This window comes from Silene latifolia, chromosome 10 (genome assembly GCF_048544455.1).
Source record: "Silene latifolia isolate original U9 population chromosome 10, ASM4854445v1, whole genome shotgun sequence".
NCBI lineage: Eukaryota > Viridiplantae > Streptophyta > Magnoliopsida > Caryophyllales > Caryophyllaceae > Silene > Silene latifolia.
This window is the reverse complement of record NC_133535.1, coordinates 13,194,150-13,215,117: the sequence shown is the minus strand read 5'-3', so window position 1 is coordinate 13,215,117 and position 20,968 is coordinate 13,194,150. Positions and strand designations below refer to the sequence as shown.

Sequence of the window (20,968 nt, the reverse complement as noted above, 5' to 3'; positions counted from 1 at the left end):
AAAAACAGAGACATAATATAGAAGTATTTTGTTGTAGAATGTTATGTCGTTCTATGATGCAGAAGAAGATAATTATTTTTCTGTGACATTTTCTTCTCATCCCTTTGTCTATTTATAATGACAAAACAGGGTATAGGGAGATGTATTTCTGAAGAGTTACAACTCTTCAGAAATTCCGGATACAATTAATTAAAAATCCGAGTAGTGAGACCCCCTTCATAGTTATTCGAACCGAAAACTATACCGTAATCCCGTAAATAATTAAGCGAGTGTACACTCCGTACTTCCCGAACTCGCATTACATTATTTAGAAATTACCCATCTATGAACCAATCTTAATTACGCCAAATGAACCGGTAATTACTCTTAAATCACCAACATTCCTCCCCCATTTAAGCGTAATACAAGATTAAACAGCTAACAAACATACCAATTTATGCATAAATGGAAATGTCACGAAGATTGAATTTCCACTTAGTGAAATTACACATTCCAAATATTCGAGTATCGGGGTGTGACTAAGCATTGAACCCTTTCTACCCATTTTGAATACATGAAGATAACTCACACATAAACTAATTTACTTCTAAAAATTACATAAACCGACACTTAATTTCAAGCCTAGTGTCCCATATCTATTCATGAACATATCAGGAGTCAAACCCATACTCCCTTGAAGCGGCTGTACTTCATGTTCATATAGGTTGATTCTTTTTATCGTGTCCTTGCAAACACACTTTTTCAAAAGATCAACCTTACAACATGCAAGTCTAAGCACACACCTCGGGATATAAATTATTGTGTGCTTCAATCTCTTAACAATAGGCCTTCCACATTGAATTCAGCCTCTAACGTTGTATTAGAGGGGAATTGGGTATCCTATCGTCAAGGATCTTATACGAGTTTTAGATCCATCCCGTCAACCGACTTTATAACCAAGTCCCTAACTGATCCTTTATGCAAAGTGATCAACTAAAATGAGATCTCACAAAACAACCAATATCAATTCTCATTTATGATAGTCCACAAATGTGTTATAACAAACACCCCGGTGCGCACCGTTATTCACTATCAAAAATTATATTAACGAAATTGGTTAAATAACTTAAGGAATATCGTAGATTATTTTCTTCAGCTACTTAGCCTTTTAACCGGCTATATGCTAACACTACGCATACCAACTCCAATGTCAAACTCATAATGCAAATTCGCTTCTTGGAAGTCCATATACTCATGATACTTACCCAAGTAAAATACATTATCACTAGTAGAAAATAACCTTCTACATTGATAATTCAATTTGCTTATATATACTATACCTCTAAAACCGAAGGAAAATGACATAGGACAAACCATAATTCTGGTTTACTTCATACATTTTCACGCTCGCCTAATCGCTTGCCAAAGATGAGTACTAGCTAAACTAGTATACTTACTCAACTTGTTAAAGCGAAATAAATAAGACCTTGTGAAAACCCGAGTCATGACTCCACTTTAATTATTGGATAAAAGTGTCATACTCGACCATTGGGAGTATTAACCAGAGAATAATATTTATACTCTCACCCTTGATCCTAATACTAAGGATCATATTACCTCCCCCATGTCCATCATAGAAGAACATGATGACAAACCACATTTTACAAGGTAAATCATCTTTGATTTATACCAAATATCGACTTGTCATTAATCCTACAACAGATGACAACTCCATAACCGGATTGTCAATATAGTTGTACTTTCAATGTGTTTAATTTACCTCTTACATGGCCAAACTACCATCACTCCAAAATCTCACCATGGTTATCACAAACCATCATTCCCGATAATATATGGTAAAATCAATTACATAATCAAACTTTAAAATGCTTTATACAAGATATTAACATGTTAAACAAACATTACAAGACAGTTAGAACACTAACCACAATACTATATAACCGATGATGATCAATTTAAATATCCATTGATCAAAACATTATACTTTTATAAATATCTCCTTACATGGTCATCTCACAATAATGATCAATCTGAGACTTAATATCATTCAAGATTACATCCTATATGTATGAGTTTTCAACTTCTACTTGAATAAAACAGGCTACCTAAGGCACCATATACCGGTCCTTAGTATCGCCCTAAATCAATACATCATGCTATCAAGCCACATATGATAGTCATATGTTACCGCTCAATATCCACCTTATAGTGTATAATAATAATATTCAAGAGAGTTTATACAATACACTCATTGCCACTCCATAGGACTTATTTTCATAATACACCATGTAATAAAAACATATGAAAACAGTACTAGTATCATTATTAACAAACAAGCATAGTGAAAAAATACAAACATCAAATACAAAAAGTTACTCAACTAAAACATAGTCAACGCTCATGACAACTCATAATCAATTTAACATGATTATTAAAACATTTGAAGATCAAACATTATAAATAAAACCATTAATCACTCTAATATCCATGTGAGCATAAAGCTATTTTCACTTTAACCGCAACACATATACATTGTCATTATCATTAAAGCAATTGATCAGTGAACATATTTAACATGATATATGTCATACAAGATCAATAAACCACTTTTATCACAGTTTGATATTTATACCCATCTCATTTAAATGTGTTCCACTTAAAACATAAGGTCAAGTAATACTGAGACGAACATGGACATAAGAATGTGTCCCCTTTTATGGGCACGTCTCAAACTCCTTAAACCAGATAGGATGTCTCAAGTTACCATAACATCGAAAAACTTAACACACTCAAAAACAAATACACTATACTATTGAGCAATACAAACACCCGTATTATACCGCTCAATACTGCATATTAACCGCCTACCAGACCACAGACGATCGTAATTAATGAATTATTGAACAAATTTGACCACATCCAGGGACCAACGAAACAAGATAATCATTGAAAATCATGAATTAATCATGAAAACATGTTATTACCCATTGACCTTATGGATTATCATGAAAATACATATCTTGTTATGCATTAAACTCTTTTTGTTACAGTGAAAACAAATACTATCATGCAACAACCTTTCATTTTCATGCGAAAAATCGCAGGCACACAAAACACCGCTTCATCATTCAAGAGTACTAAAACATACACTATAATACTGGATAATGTTCTCAGAATTTGTCATTCCCATTTGCCAAGCCATCAAATTCAACAAGGTGAAGACACATGATCAATAATATTATCTTAATCTTTCTATCATTCGCCAGTTTTCACCGTTAGTACGTTGGCATGCATCGCAAAGGATACCGTAATCCGATTTAGAATCTTAGCATGTGAAAAGCAAACTCACACACTCGCAAACCGAACCCCTCCTCGTTGTAACTCACGTAAGATTTACAGACTTTGTTTTGCAATCTTATCAAAACACACAACAATAATGCCAACACATCAACTTCATATCGTACCAAGATTCAGATTTGACATCGTCTCACATAACGATTCTATCATTGGTCCGAAATCGATAAATATTCTTTAAGAATGTGTCATTGGCAAATATAGTCATTGTCCCACAATCATAACAAGATTAGTTACCAGACAACAATGTAAATAATCATGAAAGAACAAGAAAAATATTTCATGTAAATCTATCGTTATCACAAATGACAGCAAAAATAATAATAAGCCATGCAAAGTTCTAATAGCAACCGTGACAAAGGAAGGCAAAAGCAGTATTGTATCTTTTTGTTGAAATCTATGCCCACATATAGCCGCCAATATCAAACATTCACAACAATAATTATCATCCTAATCCAGGTGTTAAAACGAAAGCAAGTAAACTTATCTTTTAATTTGCGAGTTGCCATAGAATTTGCCAACCTTGCTTTGTGATCATTCCAGTGTCACCATAAATTCTCTGTAGCACAAAATCAAATTGACAACCCAAACTAATGTCCTTTGAATGAGTTCTTATGTACCATTACCGATTTCAAATCCATGGTCTCTCGACCAAACCCAGAATCATAAAGCAATTATACCATTCCATCTTGATATAATCGAGTACTGATTCCATCATTAATCCCAAAAAAAAACTTTAAAAAATTTCATAACCTTAATTGTCATTCCTTATCATTTGACATCTAGGCAGAATTCGATAATTATTCTATTAGATTGTTAGATATTGAGTATGAACGAACAGGAATTGACAATAAAACCGCACCGAATCGACTCTTGCTTTCCTAATAGAATAATTCGACCCTTAACAGTGCCTGGGTATAATCGAACTTTCTACTGAGATAAGACGGTGCCCTCTGATTTTTGGCACAAAAAACAGAGACATAATATAGAAGTATTTTGTTGTAGAATGTTATGTCGTTCTATGATGCAGAAGAAGATAATTATTTTTCTGTGACATTTTCTTCTCATCCCTTTGTCTATTTATAATGACAAAACAGGGTATAGGGAGATGTATTTCTGAAGAGTTACAACTCTTCAGAAATTCCGGATACAATTAATTAAAAATCCGAGTAGTGAGACCCCCTTCATAGTTATTCGAACCGAAAACTATACCGTAATCCCGTAAATAATTAAGCGAGTGTACACTCCGTACTTCCCGAACTCGCATTACATTATTTAGAAATTACCCATCTATGAACCAATCTTAATTACGCCAAATGAACCGGTAATTACTCTTAAATCACCAACATGCTTCTCGTACGATTTTATTAATTTTTACCTGTATTGATCACTGTTATTTTCAGCTTAAAGGATAAAATATTGGAACAATGTTTAATTCAACCTTTAAATTTTTATATAACTTGAATTTTCTGGCACAAAATTTGTCATATTTCTTTCTAAAATCAAACCGTTAATCTCTAACATACTTAAAACATGTAATCTTAAAAAAAATTCATGCTTAGGAGAGGAGCGGGAAGGCAGATGTTAAGAAATAAATTATGCTAATGCACTGTTTTTTCTATACACTTACTTTGTGCTAACAATTTTCTATTCTTTGATCTGTTTACAAAAAAGTTTTAAGTTCTCGTTATACGAGACTTAAGTAATGAAGAGGTAGACTGCTCGACCACAATAACAATAACTTCTACCTATAATATAAGAAAAAGATCATTATTGATGGAAGCTAAATTTTCATACTCCACAAGTTACTTACCCTGCATAACACCAAAAGAAATCAAAATTATAAGCATGCATGGTTATGCTTGGGAAGACGTATGCTTAGTAAATATAGTCATCCCATTAAAAATAAGAGGAAAATTTCGGTTGAACTAATACCAAATTTTATATTTCCACTCAAATTCTATGTTTCCTATACTACTATAAAAAATCATAATTTAAAAACTTAGTAATTTCGGTTGAACTAATACCAGTATTTTATTTCCACTCAAATTCTATGGTTTCTATACTACTATAAAAAAATCATAATTTAACAACTTAGTAGTTCAACAAAGTTGAAGGTGGGTAAGTAGTTATGACTGAAGGTGTATACTTTAACCGTCTTGTGTAACTTTGTAAGAGTAGGCTTGGATTTTTTTATTTTATTTTTAGATTTTTATGTGCATCAATTATTAATCTCTATCCTAATACCAAGCTCGTAAATTTACAATAAAACCCTGAAATTATATCATATGTAGTAATATCACCAATTGTATAATCAACTTAATCCAAGAGATAAACAAAAATAAAGAATTTATAATGTACTCTAATTAAACTCTTGCTTCTCAAATAGGATAGAATGATAAATACGTAAATCTTTGTAGTTGGTATAAATTTACTCTTTGTTCACGTAGGAATGCAGATTTTTTCCGCGAGTTAACGGTTGAAAATAAAATAAACATAAATAAAATAAATATACCGTATGATGCTAATAAAATACTAAATAAATATGTGAACCGTAAATTTTAAAAATACCTTTTTGAATCATAGTTGATACATAGTTCCAAAGCTAACATCACCGTATCAATTTCTCATTAAATCTGCAAAAAAAAATTGTCACAATTAAATTCAAGTATAAATCAAATGAAAAACAAATTTAAAGTTTCAAACACATCGAAGTATAACAGCACACGAATTCATAATTACTATCATAGTATCACTACAAAGTAATAACATTGTAAAAAAAAAAAGCTATAAGATGATTAATAAAAATAAAAATAAAAATAAAAATGTAACATGGCTAGGAATTTGGATGTGGGCTAATTGCATTATATATACACACACTAAATCTTTGTTTGATTGCAGTTATGTTACGTTGGTACTTGGTAGTCGAGTTTTACTATATCTCCAACTGCAATTTGCCAATAATATTACGTTTTAGTCGTATATTAGAATTCTAATCACCAAGCTAGTTATATTTTTTTTTTTAATATTAAAAGTAGTTTATAGGTCAAAAGTTTCCTTTTATAATATAGATATAGATATAGATATATATAGAGGTAGAATTTTATTAGCATTACACTTTTTTATGGTTGGGTTATGGCTATGATGTGATAAAATATTATCTTCTCCAATATATAATAATTGATTTTACATCTTGATTATTATCTCTAATAAATATATCTGCATTAGAAAATATTTTAGGTAGTTCGTTAAAGTTGGAGACTCTAAAATTGCTCGAAAAAAGTTTCCTTTAATAATATAGATAGATATTGATTCTCGCTATTTTTCAATCATTTGTTTACCTTTAATTAAAATACTCCTCATAAAAACGAATGGGGCGTAGGGAATATTAGAAATTATACAAGGTATTTGAATACTATCTATGAAGATATTAGACATTACATACATCTCCTTAATACACAAATGAAGTCGATATAAGACAATAGTTTTTTTTGTCGAACTGCAATAGGAGTCGGCCATGGGCTTGAGAAAAATGGTGTGACAAACCGCAATTGGAAAACATTGTCCGAGTTGGTAGGATCATAAAAATGTTGTACGGATTCACTTCTCACATCAAAGAGCTTGACACTTGATGGGTACGCTACCATGTAAACCTTGTCCCTGTCAGCAACACCGACGAACGACTGAAACATTAAATCACTACTGCCAACAACATCTACTTCTTGAACCCACACCTTATTAGCATAATCTACGAGATCCCAAACCCTAAATCTTCCGCTTCTGAACGCTCTCACCAATCTAAGACGCCCTTCACACGCTTCCAAATATAATATTCTCTCACGAGTCTCTGATTCAACATCATCCATTGGAGGTAACGGAATGATATCACAGTCCAGAGGTTTGTTAAAAGGGTCATATGCAGCAATGCAGTTGGTCCCACACCAATGAAACTTTCCGTTTAAAAATACAAGCTTGGCGGTGCCAAAGTCCATACTCATCCACCTAGGTGGACAAGGGAAGTGGAATATCCTCCACTCGACTGTTTCATCAGTAGACGATAATACACTAGCAATAAACTCGTCTTTCTCCTCATCCCATTTGATGGATACCACACTAAAGTCAATCTGGTTGGGATCATAATCGGCATTGTTCCTAATGATGTCCTTATAGGAATCGGTATCAGCCCAAATTCTAGAATCGCTACCTTGTTGTGTGTGGTAGCAAGTAAAACCAACAATATGGTGAGTTGAGATCAAAGGTAGTTGGACCCACTGCTTGGACACGGGGTTACACAGATAATACTGATAATAAAAATACTCGTTATTTTCAGGGTGGTGGTTCGGAATACAGGTATATAGTAAGACCAAACCGCCATAGCAACCAACTAAGAATACGCGCTGCAACATCTTATTTTTAGTGACCTCCCAAATGTCATCTTCATCGTAATTATTAATGTTATAGATATCGCGCAAGAGTGGGAGAACGAAACTAAAGTTTACGGGGATTGAAGAAACATAAGGGTAGGCTGCATCAGGGAGGAGGGGCAAGGCATAAACTCGATTATCAAGTCCGCTATGTGAAACTTCGAAGAGTAGCATGTTGTTATGATGATGAGTAAGGATATAAGAGCGGGCAAAACAAGTTGAGGAAATAAAAGAGAGCCAACGCTTGGAGACGCACTTGGAGCGATAAAGAGGTTTGATGGGGACACGCAGGAAATAAAAAATATAGTAAAGGAATTAGAATTGAATATGGTAATAATACTTTAATTAGAATTCACTCTTAAACCGCTTTAACTTGTACGTGATCGCTTTTTGTAGGGTTATTGCCTGATGCAATCTTCTCAGACCGTCAGCTAAGCGGGATTTTTTTTTTTTTTTTTTTGACGAGGGAACCCGTAACCGTTACCTTTGATGCGCAGTGGATAAACCACCGGGCATAGGGGGTACTCTGGTTGAGGGGCTATGTTCGGGACTTCAGGAATATCAGGTCAGGATTAAAGAAGTCTGTCCATCAGCTAATTTCAGGCTGCAATGGATTATCTCACGGTGTTTTCAACATCATGTTTATCAAATATATATGCCAAATTCATGCAGAATAAACCAAAGTTCAAACCTCATCTTCCTGCAAATGTATACATGACTACATGTTGATAACAGCGACCAGATTCGACATGCTAAATATATACATGAAGATAACATTTAGTTTTAAAAACAAATCTACTACTGAATTCTAGGAGAAACAGCAACCAGATTCGACATATATGCAATGTCGTCACTTATCGTAGTCTCAGTGCTTGGATCACTGCTGCTGCTGCTGCTGCTACTGCTACTACAATGATTAGTCGCGCCAACTCTCACGTTGGGCCTTGGATCAGACAGATTCGTGGGAAGCGAGATTTTCAGATCCATATCCAGGCCCATGCCGATGCCCATGCCCATTATATCCTGCTTCGGCCCAGATGATTTCTGGTCTGAAGGTGAAAAGGCCAGCTTCTTTACGCCTCTGTTATGGTGTTGTGCACAGTACTTGCTAGACGGCAGAGCTTCGTTGTGACACTGCCATTTCCTCCCATCTGTCCTACTACATCTTTGCAGTGTTTTTCGTTGAGCCTTTACTGAGAGTTCAGCTTCCGAGCACCTCCGACCTTCGTAAGAATTTCAAGATGAATTAATCAGAGATAAACAGAAGAGACCATCAGACAACCAACCCTAGCTACTATCAAGGAACTGTTAGCAGTGGCGATTATGGAGGGGGTGCAGGGGATGCACCCGCGCACCCCCTTTGTTAAAAAATAAGTATAATTTTGTGTAATTAAGAGACATATTAATTATGTTGGTCTAGTGGTTGTGTGTCGTTTGAACATTTTATATTCAATGAGTTTTTTACCATTTGTGTTGTGTATATTTTTCCCAATCACACAAGAAATTATTATGTTAGAACCAGATTTCTCATTATATAAATATTTCCGCAATTTCCGTAATTTCGTTAATTTTTCGCACCCCCGTCCACTGAATCCTAGAATTGCCTCTGACTGTTAGCAAGGCCCTTGAGAAATAATCATCCTATCTTACCAATTAGCCGCCTTACCTAAAATTATGTCCAAGCGCTATGATAGCTACGGAGTCTAATTCTATAACAAGACATCGTCACAAGCATTAAAGCAGTGAAGAATAGAAGAAGCGTAAGACAACAACGTAAAAATGAAACACAAATTAGTTAGCAAAACCGAAAGTAGCATCCCAGCAAATGAATGACCAGGGAGGCAATAATCTCAAAAACAATGAAAAATGACACAATAATTCTAAATTCAGTTTGTCTCGTGAGAAATCGTCTCACAAAGAAATTGTGAGACATTCAGACATGTAATATCAATGAAGACGAGCAAGTAGATGGAGCTGTCTCACACCAACAGCTTGCATGAGATGGTGTTTTTAAAGAATGTGTGCTGCATTTCAAAATTTGTGGCAGAAGCGCAACAAAACTCGTCTCAGCTTTTTCAATAGAACATCGTACAAAATCCATAATCACGGATGCATGCATAATCGAAATTAACAATTAAGGGTTGAGTATTAAGAGTTAAGACCTACCATCTTGGCTAACATTTTCCGATGGGGATAAATCCAGTCCCAAAGCAAGGTTAATGGCAGCAATCCTTTCTTTCACAACAATGTCATGCTTTTCCTCATTGCTTGTCTCTACCTTTTCATAGCTCGGAGCTTTAATCGCATCCTTACTCAGCTCATTCCGAGGGTTGGATTCCATACTATGCATAGCTGCCACTTCAAAACCAGGGCTACTCTCAGTATTTTTACCAGGCTTTTCTTCATTCACAGTTGGGGTGTTTGTAGGGACATCTTCCACGAGCTTTCTTGAACGCTTCCTGCCTCGATGCATGTGTTTTATGCAATACTTTTCATTAGGAACTACAGATTGATAACACCTCCATTTCTTCCCATCGGTCCTCCTGCATCTCCCTGGCTCAGCCTCCATCAATTCTCGACAATTAGTACCTTGATTACAGATGCTTTCCCCTGGACAGCATTCCGACATCAGAAATTATCCACATAAGAATCTAAACAAAACGTCTTGGGTAAAACTGTCTTACAGTATGACATGGTGAACTTTTAAGGTATTCAGATGAAGTTTCAACACGAAACAGGAAAAAAGATTGTCACAAAAGCAAAAATCCTGAACTCATCCTACTGTAAAAATGATTCATCAAAGTTCTAGCCAAAACAAGCTCCTGAATATCAATTGCCGCAACTTTAACTGAATAAGAACTCGAATTCAGAAGGAACTCACCTTAAGATACAGATTCATAGCCCGAAAGGCGTTTACTGTTGTAACATATGCATAAAAATAACATTAGCACACGCAGTTCTAGAATAGGAAGCATTATAACCTTTAAAAATGCACTAATCCTTAAAGATATCGGCTAGCTTAGCAGTTTAGTTCATCAAGTGGCGGAACACATGATCTAATTTGAACCCATCAGCATCAAAAACTACCTTGGTGACTCCATTTACAGCAAAGAAAACACACTTAAATCGGAAAATTTCCGCTGATGGCGGGTTTTGGAGGTTCAATGTACACAAACTTCTTTAGTAAAGAGTAAAGACCTTTATTAAAGTGTGTTAAAAAAGCCCCAAGAAGGGGGTACAAATCATAGAAACTCAGGTCATTTGTAACATGCAACTTAAAGTAAAAACTAAAAACCCACAAAGACCAACATGATAACAACAACTCAACAAGAGCTACACTAGAAAAGGAAACCATAACCCATATGAAAATGTAACTGAATAAAAAAATACCCACTTCGTCTAAATCATTTGTTTACCTTTTTGTTCTTTGTGAAGCGTATTTTACCAAAGGTAAACAAATGATCCATTCAACAAGAGCTACACTAGAATAAGGAAACCACAATCCACATGAAAATGTAACTAAATAAAACAATACCCACTTCGTCTAAATCATTTGTTTACCTTTTTGCTCTTTGTGAAACGTATTTTAACCAAAGGTAAACAAATGATCCGTTCAACAAGAGCTACACTAGCAAAAGGAAACCATAACCCACATGAAAATGTAACTCAATAAAACAATACCCACTTCGTGTAAATCATTTGTTTACCTTTTTATTCTTTGTGAAACGTATTTTAACTAAAGATAAACAAATAATTAGCAAACCATAACCCGCTTCGTCTAAATCATTTGTTTACTTTTTATTCTATATGAAGCATATTTTAATCAAACATAAACAAAAGATTAAGACGGAATGAAAGAAATAAAATAAACTTACAAGAGGGGGGAGACTCACATGAATTGTGAATAAAAGAGGGAGATAAACTTCTGAGAAAATGAAGAGGAACAGGTAAACCCCAAACAAAATAGTTAAATATAATCAATTGTAACTCTAGTTGTTTCAACTGATTTACTGTGATGCTGACTACTGAAGGATTCCTGCACCCTACACTATTCTCCACCACATGATCAAAATCATGATCATCAACAACTTCAATCTTCACATTATTACTGTCTTTCTGACACTTATTACTATCAGAAATTGCATTAGACCTGCAGTAAAAGCTTTTGTTTATATCACTTTTCCCAAGACAATGTTTCATCAATGGCTCTGATTTAATCTCTCTTTTTTCCATCTTTACCTTACAGTTGTCAGTTACTTAGACCCTTCAGTTTAAAACAAAGGATCATAACTTTTGTTAATTATGATTACAATTTTGGTTAATAATGTGATTATCTTAAGGTTGTTTTCGACAAATTACTTCAAATCGTCGATTATTTATTTTTGACAGGTTAGTTTTGTAGTTATGGTATGTTATTGTAATTTGTCATGTCACATATTTAATGAGAGATGAGAAATTGGAAAGGGACTAAAAGTAAAAGATATATTTCCTCTGTTCGGTTCAATTCACTACATTTAACCAAAAACGTGACGGGAATATGAAAAATGTAGTGAATTTGGACCGAACAGTGGAATATGGGAGGAAGTTGTTAAAAAGGGCAGGAAACATCAAGTCGGAAAAGTTGGAAAAAAAGGAACAACAACATTAACTCAGTGTCTCAATTGCACCGTAAATACGGAAACAGAAAAAGTTGAAAAAAGGAACAAGGGGGGATGAATGGAGGGAAGAGTGTAAATGTAGTGAATAGTACGAAGACAAAACAATGAATATGACAGAGAGGAAGGGAGATGGAAATGGTGAATGAAAGAAAATGTGTAGTCATAACTCATAACTGATGAGTAAAAGTTGTCAGGGAGAAAGAAGAGAGGGGAGACTGGAGAGTAATCAGAGTATGTGTTATGTCAGAAAGATGGATGAAGACATCTGACAATATGGAGTTGTAAGGCTTTTGGCAGGGGCTATCTGCACCAAATATTTCTAACTCGCCCATTAAGATCCTCTTTTTGGACTCCATTTCTCATGGTTTAACGCAAATTCTCGTTTGTAACGGCACTATTCCGTCATAAATTTGTGATCTCTCATGAGGAGCAAGTGGAAAAGCAAGTGGGAGAGCAAGTGGAAAAGGGATTGTGAGAGGTCATAAGTTTGTGAAGGTCACAAACAAGACTATTACTGGTTTAATTAGTCCCTTTCATTTAAGATTAAATTTGGGATGAATATTTTGTTAATCCTCGTATATATTACTTTCGTCCTATTTAAAATATTTGACCCTTTGTAAATTTAAGAAAAATATTTTCGGCTTAAATAAGAATTTTGGCTTGAGGTTATTTTTGTTTTTATTTTTTACTTTAGTTTAATACTCCCTCCATACCAGACCAATGATAACATTGTAAAAAAAATGGGGTTTTTAAGAAAAGAGGGTAAAAATAGGGGTAAAGAGAGAAAAAAAATAGGTGGAGTATGTCAATGTGGGTTTAATTGTGGGTTGATAGGTGAGGTATGTAATGACACTAGTTTTAAACCCGTGCAGAAAATGCACGGGTTGTAATTAATAACATGCGTTATCAATTTATCATTGTATATAAGAGCACTTAAATGAGTATGATTATCCTTGACTTTGTTTATTGACATCGCAAAACAAATACCAATGAGAATATATTCAAGCAAAATATAAGTTTTTTTTTTATTGCCAGCGGTAAAGATAAAAGCAAAATATAAGTATATGTTTTTAAAATGAATTTTAAATTCATGATCAATTAAATTGATTAAAAGTATCTAATGAATATAACATGATTTTAATACATTTAAACTAATATAAAAAAACAAAGAAAAATCTTATATGGAGGGCCGACGGGAGTGAAAACAGGGGCGGACGCAGGAATTTTTAGTAAGGGGGCACCCAAAAAAAAAATTAATCTGATAAATAAATATTTTCGATTTTTTCTTCTTAAACTAATGTTGTATAAAGTAAAAGTGAAAAGTAATTGATCCGGGGTTATTTTGTAATCTGATAAATAATATACAGTATTATTTTGAATTTAAAATAAATGTAGTTATAGTTAATGATAAATAAGATCTTGTATTATAAGTTATATTACTTTCTAGTACAAATATAAACAATAAACACAAGTGGCTCAATGGTTAATAAGTTAATCTACTACCTTGAGGTCTGAGGTTCAAATCGATATTTCACAAAAAAACAGGACACCAATAATCGAACCTGGCACCTAGTCTTTGCAACTCAGAATCTTAACCAACTGAGTCATATTGTCAATGTGATTATATACGCACTCATAAATATTTATTTCTCAAATTTCATGGTGGGCACGTGCCCACCCGGCTGAACTGAACTGAACAATTTGGCGCCAAAATAATTCTTAGGTTTTGTTTTTTTTTGGAATAAAATAATTCTTAGGGTTGTGTAATTGTGATTATAATTTATTAATTTGATATAGAGCATACAAACGTGTCGTATAATTATTAAGGTTAAAAGACGGTCTCAAATTATTTATGGAGTGTAAACGTATAGGTGTGTCGTAGACTCGTAAGTTGGACTTCTTTTTTCACGCGAGTCATTTAAAAGACAGTCTCAAATTACTTAAGTACAAAATATACTCGTATTATTATTATTAATTTACAATTACAATTAATTCAACTTTTAATGTCACTTAAAAAATAATCTCGTGTTAACCCACAAGAAAAATAAATTTTCATTATGAAACGATTCTAATATATGATTATTATAAGATGTTTCTATATTACGAAGTATTTAACAGTTAACGAGCAATGGTGTGAATTATGATTGAATTGTGTTGGTCGTAACTTGTATGCTAGACACACGCATGCGACAAGCTCCCGTATTACTAATTTGTCGATAATTGAAGGAAATGTACTATATTATGAACCAATCTCGTTATAATTCAATCTCAAATAACCCTATCATTAGATCACTTGTATAAGAATGTGTGAACGTTTCAAAATTAAGATTTAAATGACGGTTGTAAATAAATGTAAATTATTAGTAATAATACACAAACTTTATTAACATGATATCCACCAAGACTGCCTTAATAGTTATTAATATTGTACCCGTCTATAATATTGTTATTAATTATTAAACGTATGTCTTTCGAGGTTGGGTTAAATACTTAAATGTAATACGTTTAGAATAAAGGAATTTGTTGAAATACGATTGTAATTTACAAACATCTCATATTAACTACTTTAACATTTGATATGAACTCAATTAGAAATTATAAACAAAATATCTTAAAAATAATATATACTCGGTTAGTAAATAACTTAACGGAAGTAAAAGGAACAGAAGAAAAAACTTTGGTTATGTATTTTAAAAACGCGAAGATACAAAACGACCCAACTCCAACTAACCCGACCCGAAAATGACCCGACCAGAAATAACCCGACCCGCTTTATCATTGACCCGAAAATGACCCGGCCCGAAACAACTCGACCCGCTTGACCCGAAAATGACCCGACAAACAGGCCCGAAACAACCCGGAAAACCCGAAAAGACCCGACCCGACCCGAACTAACCCGACAGCGTGACAAACCCGAACAGACCCGACCCGAATTGGCCCGACCCGAACCCGACCCGTTGACCCGTTTTGCCAGGTCTACCCGGCTCCCCTGGATCCGCCCTTGAGTGAAAATAACTATATATTATCTTGACATGTTAAAATAAATGTACATCTATAAATTATACTCCTACAATATTTAGACCAACAATCCTAATGTGCCTAAATTGTAATTGGGCCGACATTCTCAGTTCTTTAAATGCACATACGACTAAAATATGGGTCCAAAACTATTATTCCTTCCGGCTGGATCATTTATTATCTGTTTTTATTTTAAGTATATTATTCATTCGTTATCTATATCCATATCAGGTAAATAACTTTTTACAAAATGACAAATATGCCCCTTACACAAATTATAGAATAGTATGACATCATACTCTAAAACGGTCTATTTTTATTTAAAAACTTTTTATTTAATGCTAATAAATAATTTGTATTTTTAGACAATAAAATCGTCTTATCGGGCAAAAGCGCTTCACAAAAACTACCATATCCCATATTATTCACTACTATCATACGCCATATTATTCACCACTAAGTACTCCGTAAGTCTGTATTACCTACCTATAAATTCTGATTTTGACATATAAACGAATAAACCCACCAAAACTTAAAAGCTAAACAAATTATACATAACCAAAAATATGTTTTAAGTAATTAACCCTACCTAGCCACCTCCTCACTCATTTTACCCCCTCGTCCCATTTCATGTGGCTCTCTAACCCTCTCTTAAAGTTCTGCCGCACTCCTCATCAGTCACCTCTTATATTTTTAAGCTCATTTAAACCAATCTTTGTTCATCATTATCTTTCTCCTTTTTGTGATCCTACCCATTCTCAAGTATCACCCTTCACACTTTTCACCTCTTATTCCGATTTCTATCGGGTCTCCACTCTAACAGAAAAAACAAAGATAAATTATCCTCTAATTTTCCGCTTATCGACAATTTCACATCAATATACATATTCTTTAATCTTTAATGCTTCTTATATTCGAATTTAATAAATTTAATGTCAATATTGGAGTTAATTGAAGAGTATAAGTAGAAGACATTCATGTAAGTATGATCCAAAAATTATACTATCTGGGTTCTTTTATTCGCTTGGTCCATTTCAAAGTGCATATTTTTTTTTCAATTTTTAAAATTTTGTCAATATGTTTTTTCCAAGATTTTTTCAGATCTAATATGCTCCTTATTTGACTATTTCTTATTTGTTATATTTTAGTATATTCATTAAGGAGTTTTTTTTATGTTTCTTTTAAAGGATTATTCGTAAATATTTTTTTTTTTTTTTGCTTTTTCCCCCCAAAAATCTTCACTTTCACATTAATTGTTACTTGTATTTTTTTCATTTTAAAAGATTTATCAATATTTTTGTTTCGAAAACCTTCAAATCTACAGTTTTTAAAAGATTTAGTAGTATAATTTTAATTATTATGGTGATTTACTTTTTTAAATAGGTCGATAAATGTATTCCCATTGATTAAGATTTATTTTCGCAAAACAATTATAGACATAATATTTTTAGATAGCTGGTATTTTTTTATTAAGATATTATTTTTTAAGGAATTTATATTTATTTACTATACTCTGTACTTCTTTTTTCATCATTTTCTTTGAACATGAAACTATTTTTCTTTTAATTTGTTTTTTTTTTTATGTAACAGTTGACTTGTTGAAATTAAAGTCAAGAAGATTATTTAATGTGGGTTGGAGAGTGATAACTGATTTACAATTATTATCACTAATTATTGAATTTAAGAAATTAAGATTTGACAATTGAATAATCAGAATATGAGTATAAATTTATTAGAGAGGATAAAGGGTAATTAAATGAGATGTAAAACATGGAGGGACCCATACAAAGCCAATTTTCTAAATTTTATCGACCAATCAGAAGCCTTTAAAAAACCTGGCTTTTATACTATGTAGATTTTATGTAAATATAAAAAAAATATAAGGATAACTTGGTAATGTTGTGGGTCAAATAAGGAATATTATCATTCGTGTGGTACGGTTGTATTAGTTAAGTGTTACCATTGTTCTGGTATGGAGGGAGTATAAGTTTGATTTAAGATTAAATTTAAACTATGTTTAAGATTAACTTATGCCCATTTAAGTATGAACTAATTTAAGTTTGATAAATTTCATAATTATTTCAATTTAAATTTAATTCAGTATAGTTGATGTAATTTAATACAGTATGAAAGAACATTTCTTTTAGATTTTGAATGATGTCATATATTTCTACATTTCTTGTGTATCGGCTTCTTTTCTCTTTACTTTAACTTTCAAGATGAGCTTCAAACTTTCATTTTTATTTAATTAAAAAAAATTATTTATTTTTTGATTAATATTAAGTTTTTTTTAGTTTTATCTTTTCTCCCACCCGCAGAAGTATAAAGTTGATAAGTTCATTTTATATAGACTTTATCTCCTTATTTTGGCTCTAATATATATGATTATTGCACTAACCTTAGTGATTTTATGAGCTAATATTGTATTCTAGTTGTCTTTACATGTTTTGTCATTTTGTAGGAAGTTGAGCTTTTAGAAGCTTATTCCATCACTTGTGCAAATAACTAGAAATAAGGCCAAGTAAAGAAGCAAACATTGGACCAACCTTGAAGTGTTACATGGATTTGCATGCATAAAGATATGGATTAAAATGAGAAATGCAAAATAAGGTCTTATGCAAAGTCAAGCCCAAGATTTGAAGTCCAACTAAGGTGGAAACTTTGGATGCTTAGTGAAGCTTTGGATGCTAATTTCACATTTAACCGAGTAAATTAAGATGGGATTAGTGGCTCACATTGGATCCCCTTTACATTTAATCAAGAAGTGAAGAGATTTGAAACAAGCTTTGGGATGTTCATTGGATGCTCTTAGGATGCTCACTAAGCATTTAACCGGATGATTGAAGTTGAGTTAATAGCTCACTTAGGAATCCTTTGGTAATTAATCAAGTAATTGATATATGATTTATTTGCACCTTATTTCCCTATTTCTTTTATGCATTCCGACTCATATCGAGTCGGTTTCGTGTGCTTTTCCTTGCATTTTGTGCTCAATCCCCGTACTTGTTATTTTGTGTATCCTTTTGCAGGAACCGAGTCGAGTATAGAGGAATTGGGGCAAGAAAGGCATGTTAATGCCTTTACATGAAGAAAGGGGAGATGAAGAAGCTGAAGAGAATCCTCTGCCGGCAGGCCGGCAGCCGGCCCACCGGCAGGGGACGTGGCTATGAGGAGGAAAAGGAGGAAACAAGCTGAGAATATGTTCTCTGCCGGCAGGCAGGCAGCCGGCCAACCGGCAGGGAACACAAGTCCAACACTTAGGAAATTTTTGAAGAGGTTTTTGGCCAAAAGTTTGAGGAACGCGCTGCCGGCACAGGCAGCCGGCAGCCGGGCAACCGGCAAAGGGTAGCTGGCATGAAGAAATGGAAGGAATTGTCAAGAAGAAAAATTCTCTGCCGGCAGCCGGCCCACCGACAGGGAATTACGCAACCCCTATTTTTCCTCAGTTTTTGAAGAACGCGCTGCCGGCACAGGAGGCCGGCAGCCGGCCCGCCGGCACAGGAACACGCAGCACGCAAATGGGCTTTTTCTCTTTTCCTCCCTTAATCCAATGATAGCCTATAAATACCCCCTCCTTAAACCCTTTGTACACACAACTCTAGATCTCAGAATATTTCCCTTTCCAAGTTCAAAACTTTATTAATCATTTTGTTAATCATTCTCTAATTAGATAAGTTCTTGAATTAAGTTAGCAATAGAATTTGGGTTGTAAGAAGATTGAAGGTTTCTCCTTCTTTATTATTCTATCCTAATTCATCTTTGTTATTGAGTTGGTATTGTTTCTTTCCCTATTTTCATTAGTTTACATATTGCTTTTCCTTCTAGTTTGTTTAATTGTTTTTGTTAAAAATTGCATCCTTGTTGTTTGATTGTTGTTGCTTTCACTTTTGTTCATCTTTTCTTAGTTCATACTTGTTATTTCCACCCAAAGATTCTATCTTTGAGTTGTTTGTGTTAAAGATTGTGTCTTTTAGTATAATCTCCTCTCTTATTTGTTTGTTAACCATTTGTTTACATTTATCTCACCTCTTATAATTGCTACAATAATCGTCATGCTTTCTCTCTATGTTATTTGTTCTCCCCCTCCTAATAGCATAATTATCCCCAATATGAGTGAGTAGATTTCCTTCTAGGGTTTAGGGGGAGTCTATATGGTTTTTATGGGCATGATTGTATGATTATTTGGGTCTTTGGTGAATTGTTTATCTTTCTTGTTCATGCACACAAGGTGTTTGATTGATCGCATGAGTGAAAGCTGATGCCCTTTTTTCATTATTGCTTAATTCCCCCATTGAATGAAAGTTTGTGGTGGTCTTGTTGTATGTTTAAGAGAAGTGTGATACTTAATGAGAGTTAGTTGTCACCTTTAGGATAATCAAGACATTGATTTTGCATTTTAGGATAAACTCTTACCATAAACCCCTTAAATCATCATGTTTGCCCTTAAACCATTTAGATGAACCCGAAAGCCCTAGCCTTTAATCATTTGAATTCATCTTCACTAGATTGTTTGTTTATTTGTTCTAGTAGTTAAAACCAAAACCCCTCCTTTCATTGTTGACTAAACTTGACTCTACGTCGGACCTAGTAGAAACCCCCGCCGTCTTCTTGTTCGACCCCGACTAAATACTACATTTAATTGGGTTATAAATAGTTTTGATAGAGGGAAACCACGACAATTTCTTAACTATCAAATGGCGCCGTTGCCGGGGATGGCGTTAGGTTATGCTTAGTTTTTGCTTAGAGTCTTTGCTTTAGTCTTATCTCAATTGTTAGTTTGTTTTAGTAGTTGTGTGTTCTTTGTAGAGTGTGTGATTTCTTGCCTTCCCCTAGTGTGTAAAAACACTAGGAGACTAACAATTTGTCAAGTGCATGCCTAGAAGGAACCACCAATCTCTTCTCTTCAACTCCGACCCCGAAAGGCTTTTTAAAACCTTGAGGACAAGGATCCTTGAGAGAGTTAGGAATAGTTCCCCTCAAGCAAACTTAGACCAACAAAATTCACACATCCCACAAAATATTGATACCACAACCACACTTTAACCAAACCTCACAATTGAGACTCTACTAGAAAACCCCTTTCATAACTTCCCTAATTATAATAGCCCACCCCAAACACCAACACATCAAGTACCAAATCCACCACCACAAATGGCTCTTAGAGATCATAACCGGCCTAACCATAATGATTCATGTAACCCTATCAATTTTGGCACCTTGGCCCCAAACAACTTTGAAATGCATCCCGCCCAAGTCGGGTTAATTGAGAAGGACTTGTTCGGGGGTCATATTGAAGAGGATGCCCATGCTCATCTCCGGAAGTTTAAGAGGAAAGTTTCAATGATGAAGAAGAATGGGGTGTCCGAAGACACCTTGAGAATGATGTTATTCCCGTTTTCATTGACGGGCAAAGCGGACCGATGGTTGAACATTCACCCACCGGATACTTTCACTACTTGGGATGCTTTGGCTAAAGCATTCATGGCCAAGTATTACCCTTCCTCCAAGACCGCG

At 34.0% G+C, this 20,968-nt stretch overlaps 1 protein-coding gene across 2 annotated transcripts; it reads right to left on the bottom strand.

Annotated features, from left to right (window-relative positions):
* Positions 1-8,452: 8,452 nt before the first annotated feature.
* LOC141605179 (growth-regulating factor 9-like) lies at positions 8,453-12,720 on the bottom strand. Of its 2 annotated transcripts, none has more exons than XM_074423854.1 (3): positions 11,654-12,720; positions 9,945-10,388; positions 8,453-9,001 (listed from the first exon to the last, which is right to left on the bottom strand). In XM_074423854.1, exons 1-3 carry the CDS (start codon positions 12,009-12,011, stop codon positions 8,577-8,579), a joined length of 1,227 nt encoding a protein of 408 aa, XP_074279955.1. In that variant the 5' UTR covers positions 12,012-12,720; the 3' UTR covers positions 8,453-8,576. The 2 variants fall into 2 exon arrangements, with proteins under 2 accessions (XP_074279955.1, XP_074279956.1); XM_074423855.1 differs by having other exon boundaries at positions 11,672-12,718.
* Positions 12,721-20,968: the final 8,248 nt, after the last annotated feature.

Excerpts from the sequence above, each read along its gene's own strand:
- LOC141605179 (XM_074423854.1), bottom strand. The coding sequence starts at position 12,011 with ATGGAAAAAAGAGAGATTAAATCAGAGCCATTGATGAAACATTGTCTT. Across the intron at positions 10,389-11,653 it reads ATGTGAGTCTCCCCCCTCTT|GGGAAAGCATCTGTAATCAA; the intron begins GTAAGTTTATTT and ends AATGCTGTCCAG. Across the intron at positions 9,002-9,944 it reads GGAAAATGTTAGCCAAGATG|GTCGGAGGTGCTCGGAAGCT; the intron begins GTAGGTCTTAAC and ends ATTCTTACGAAG.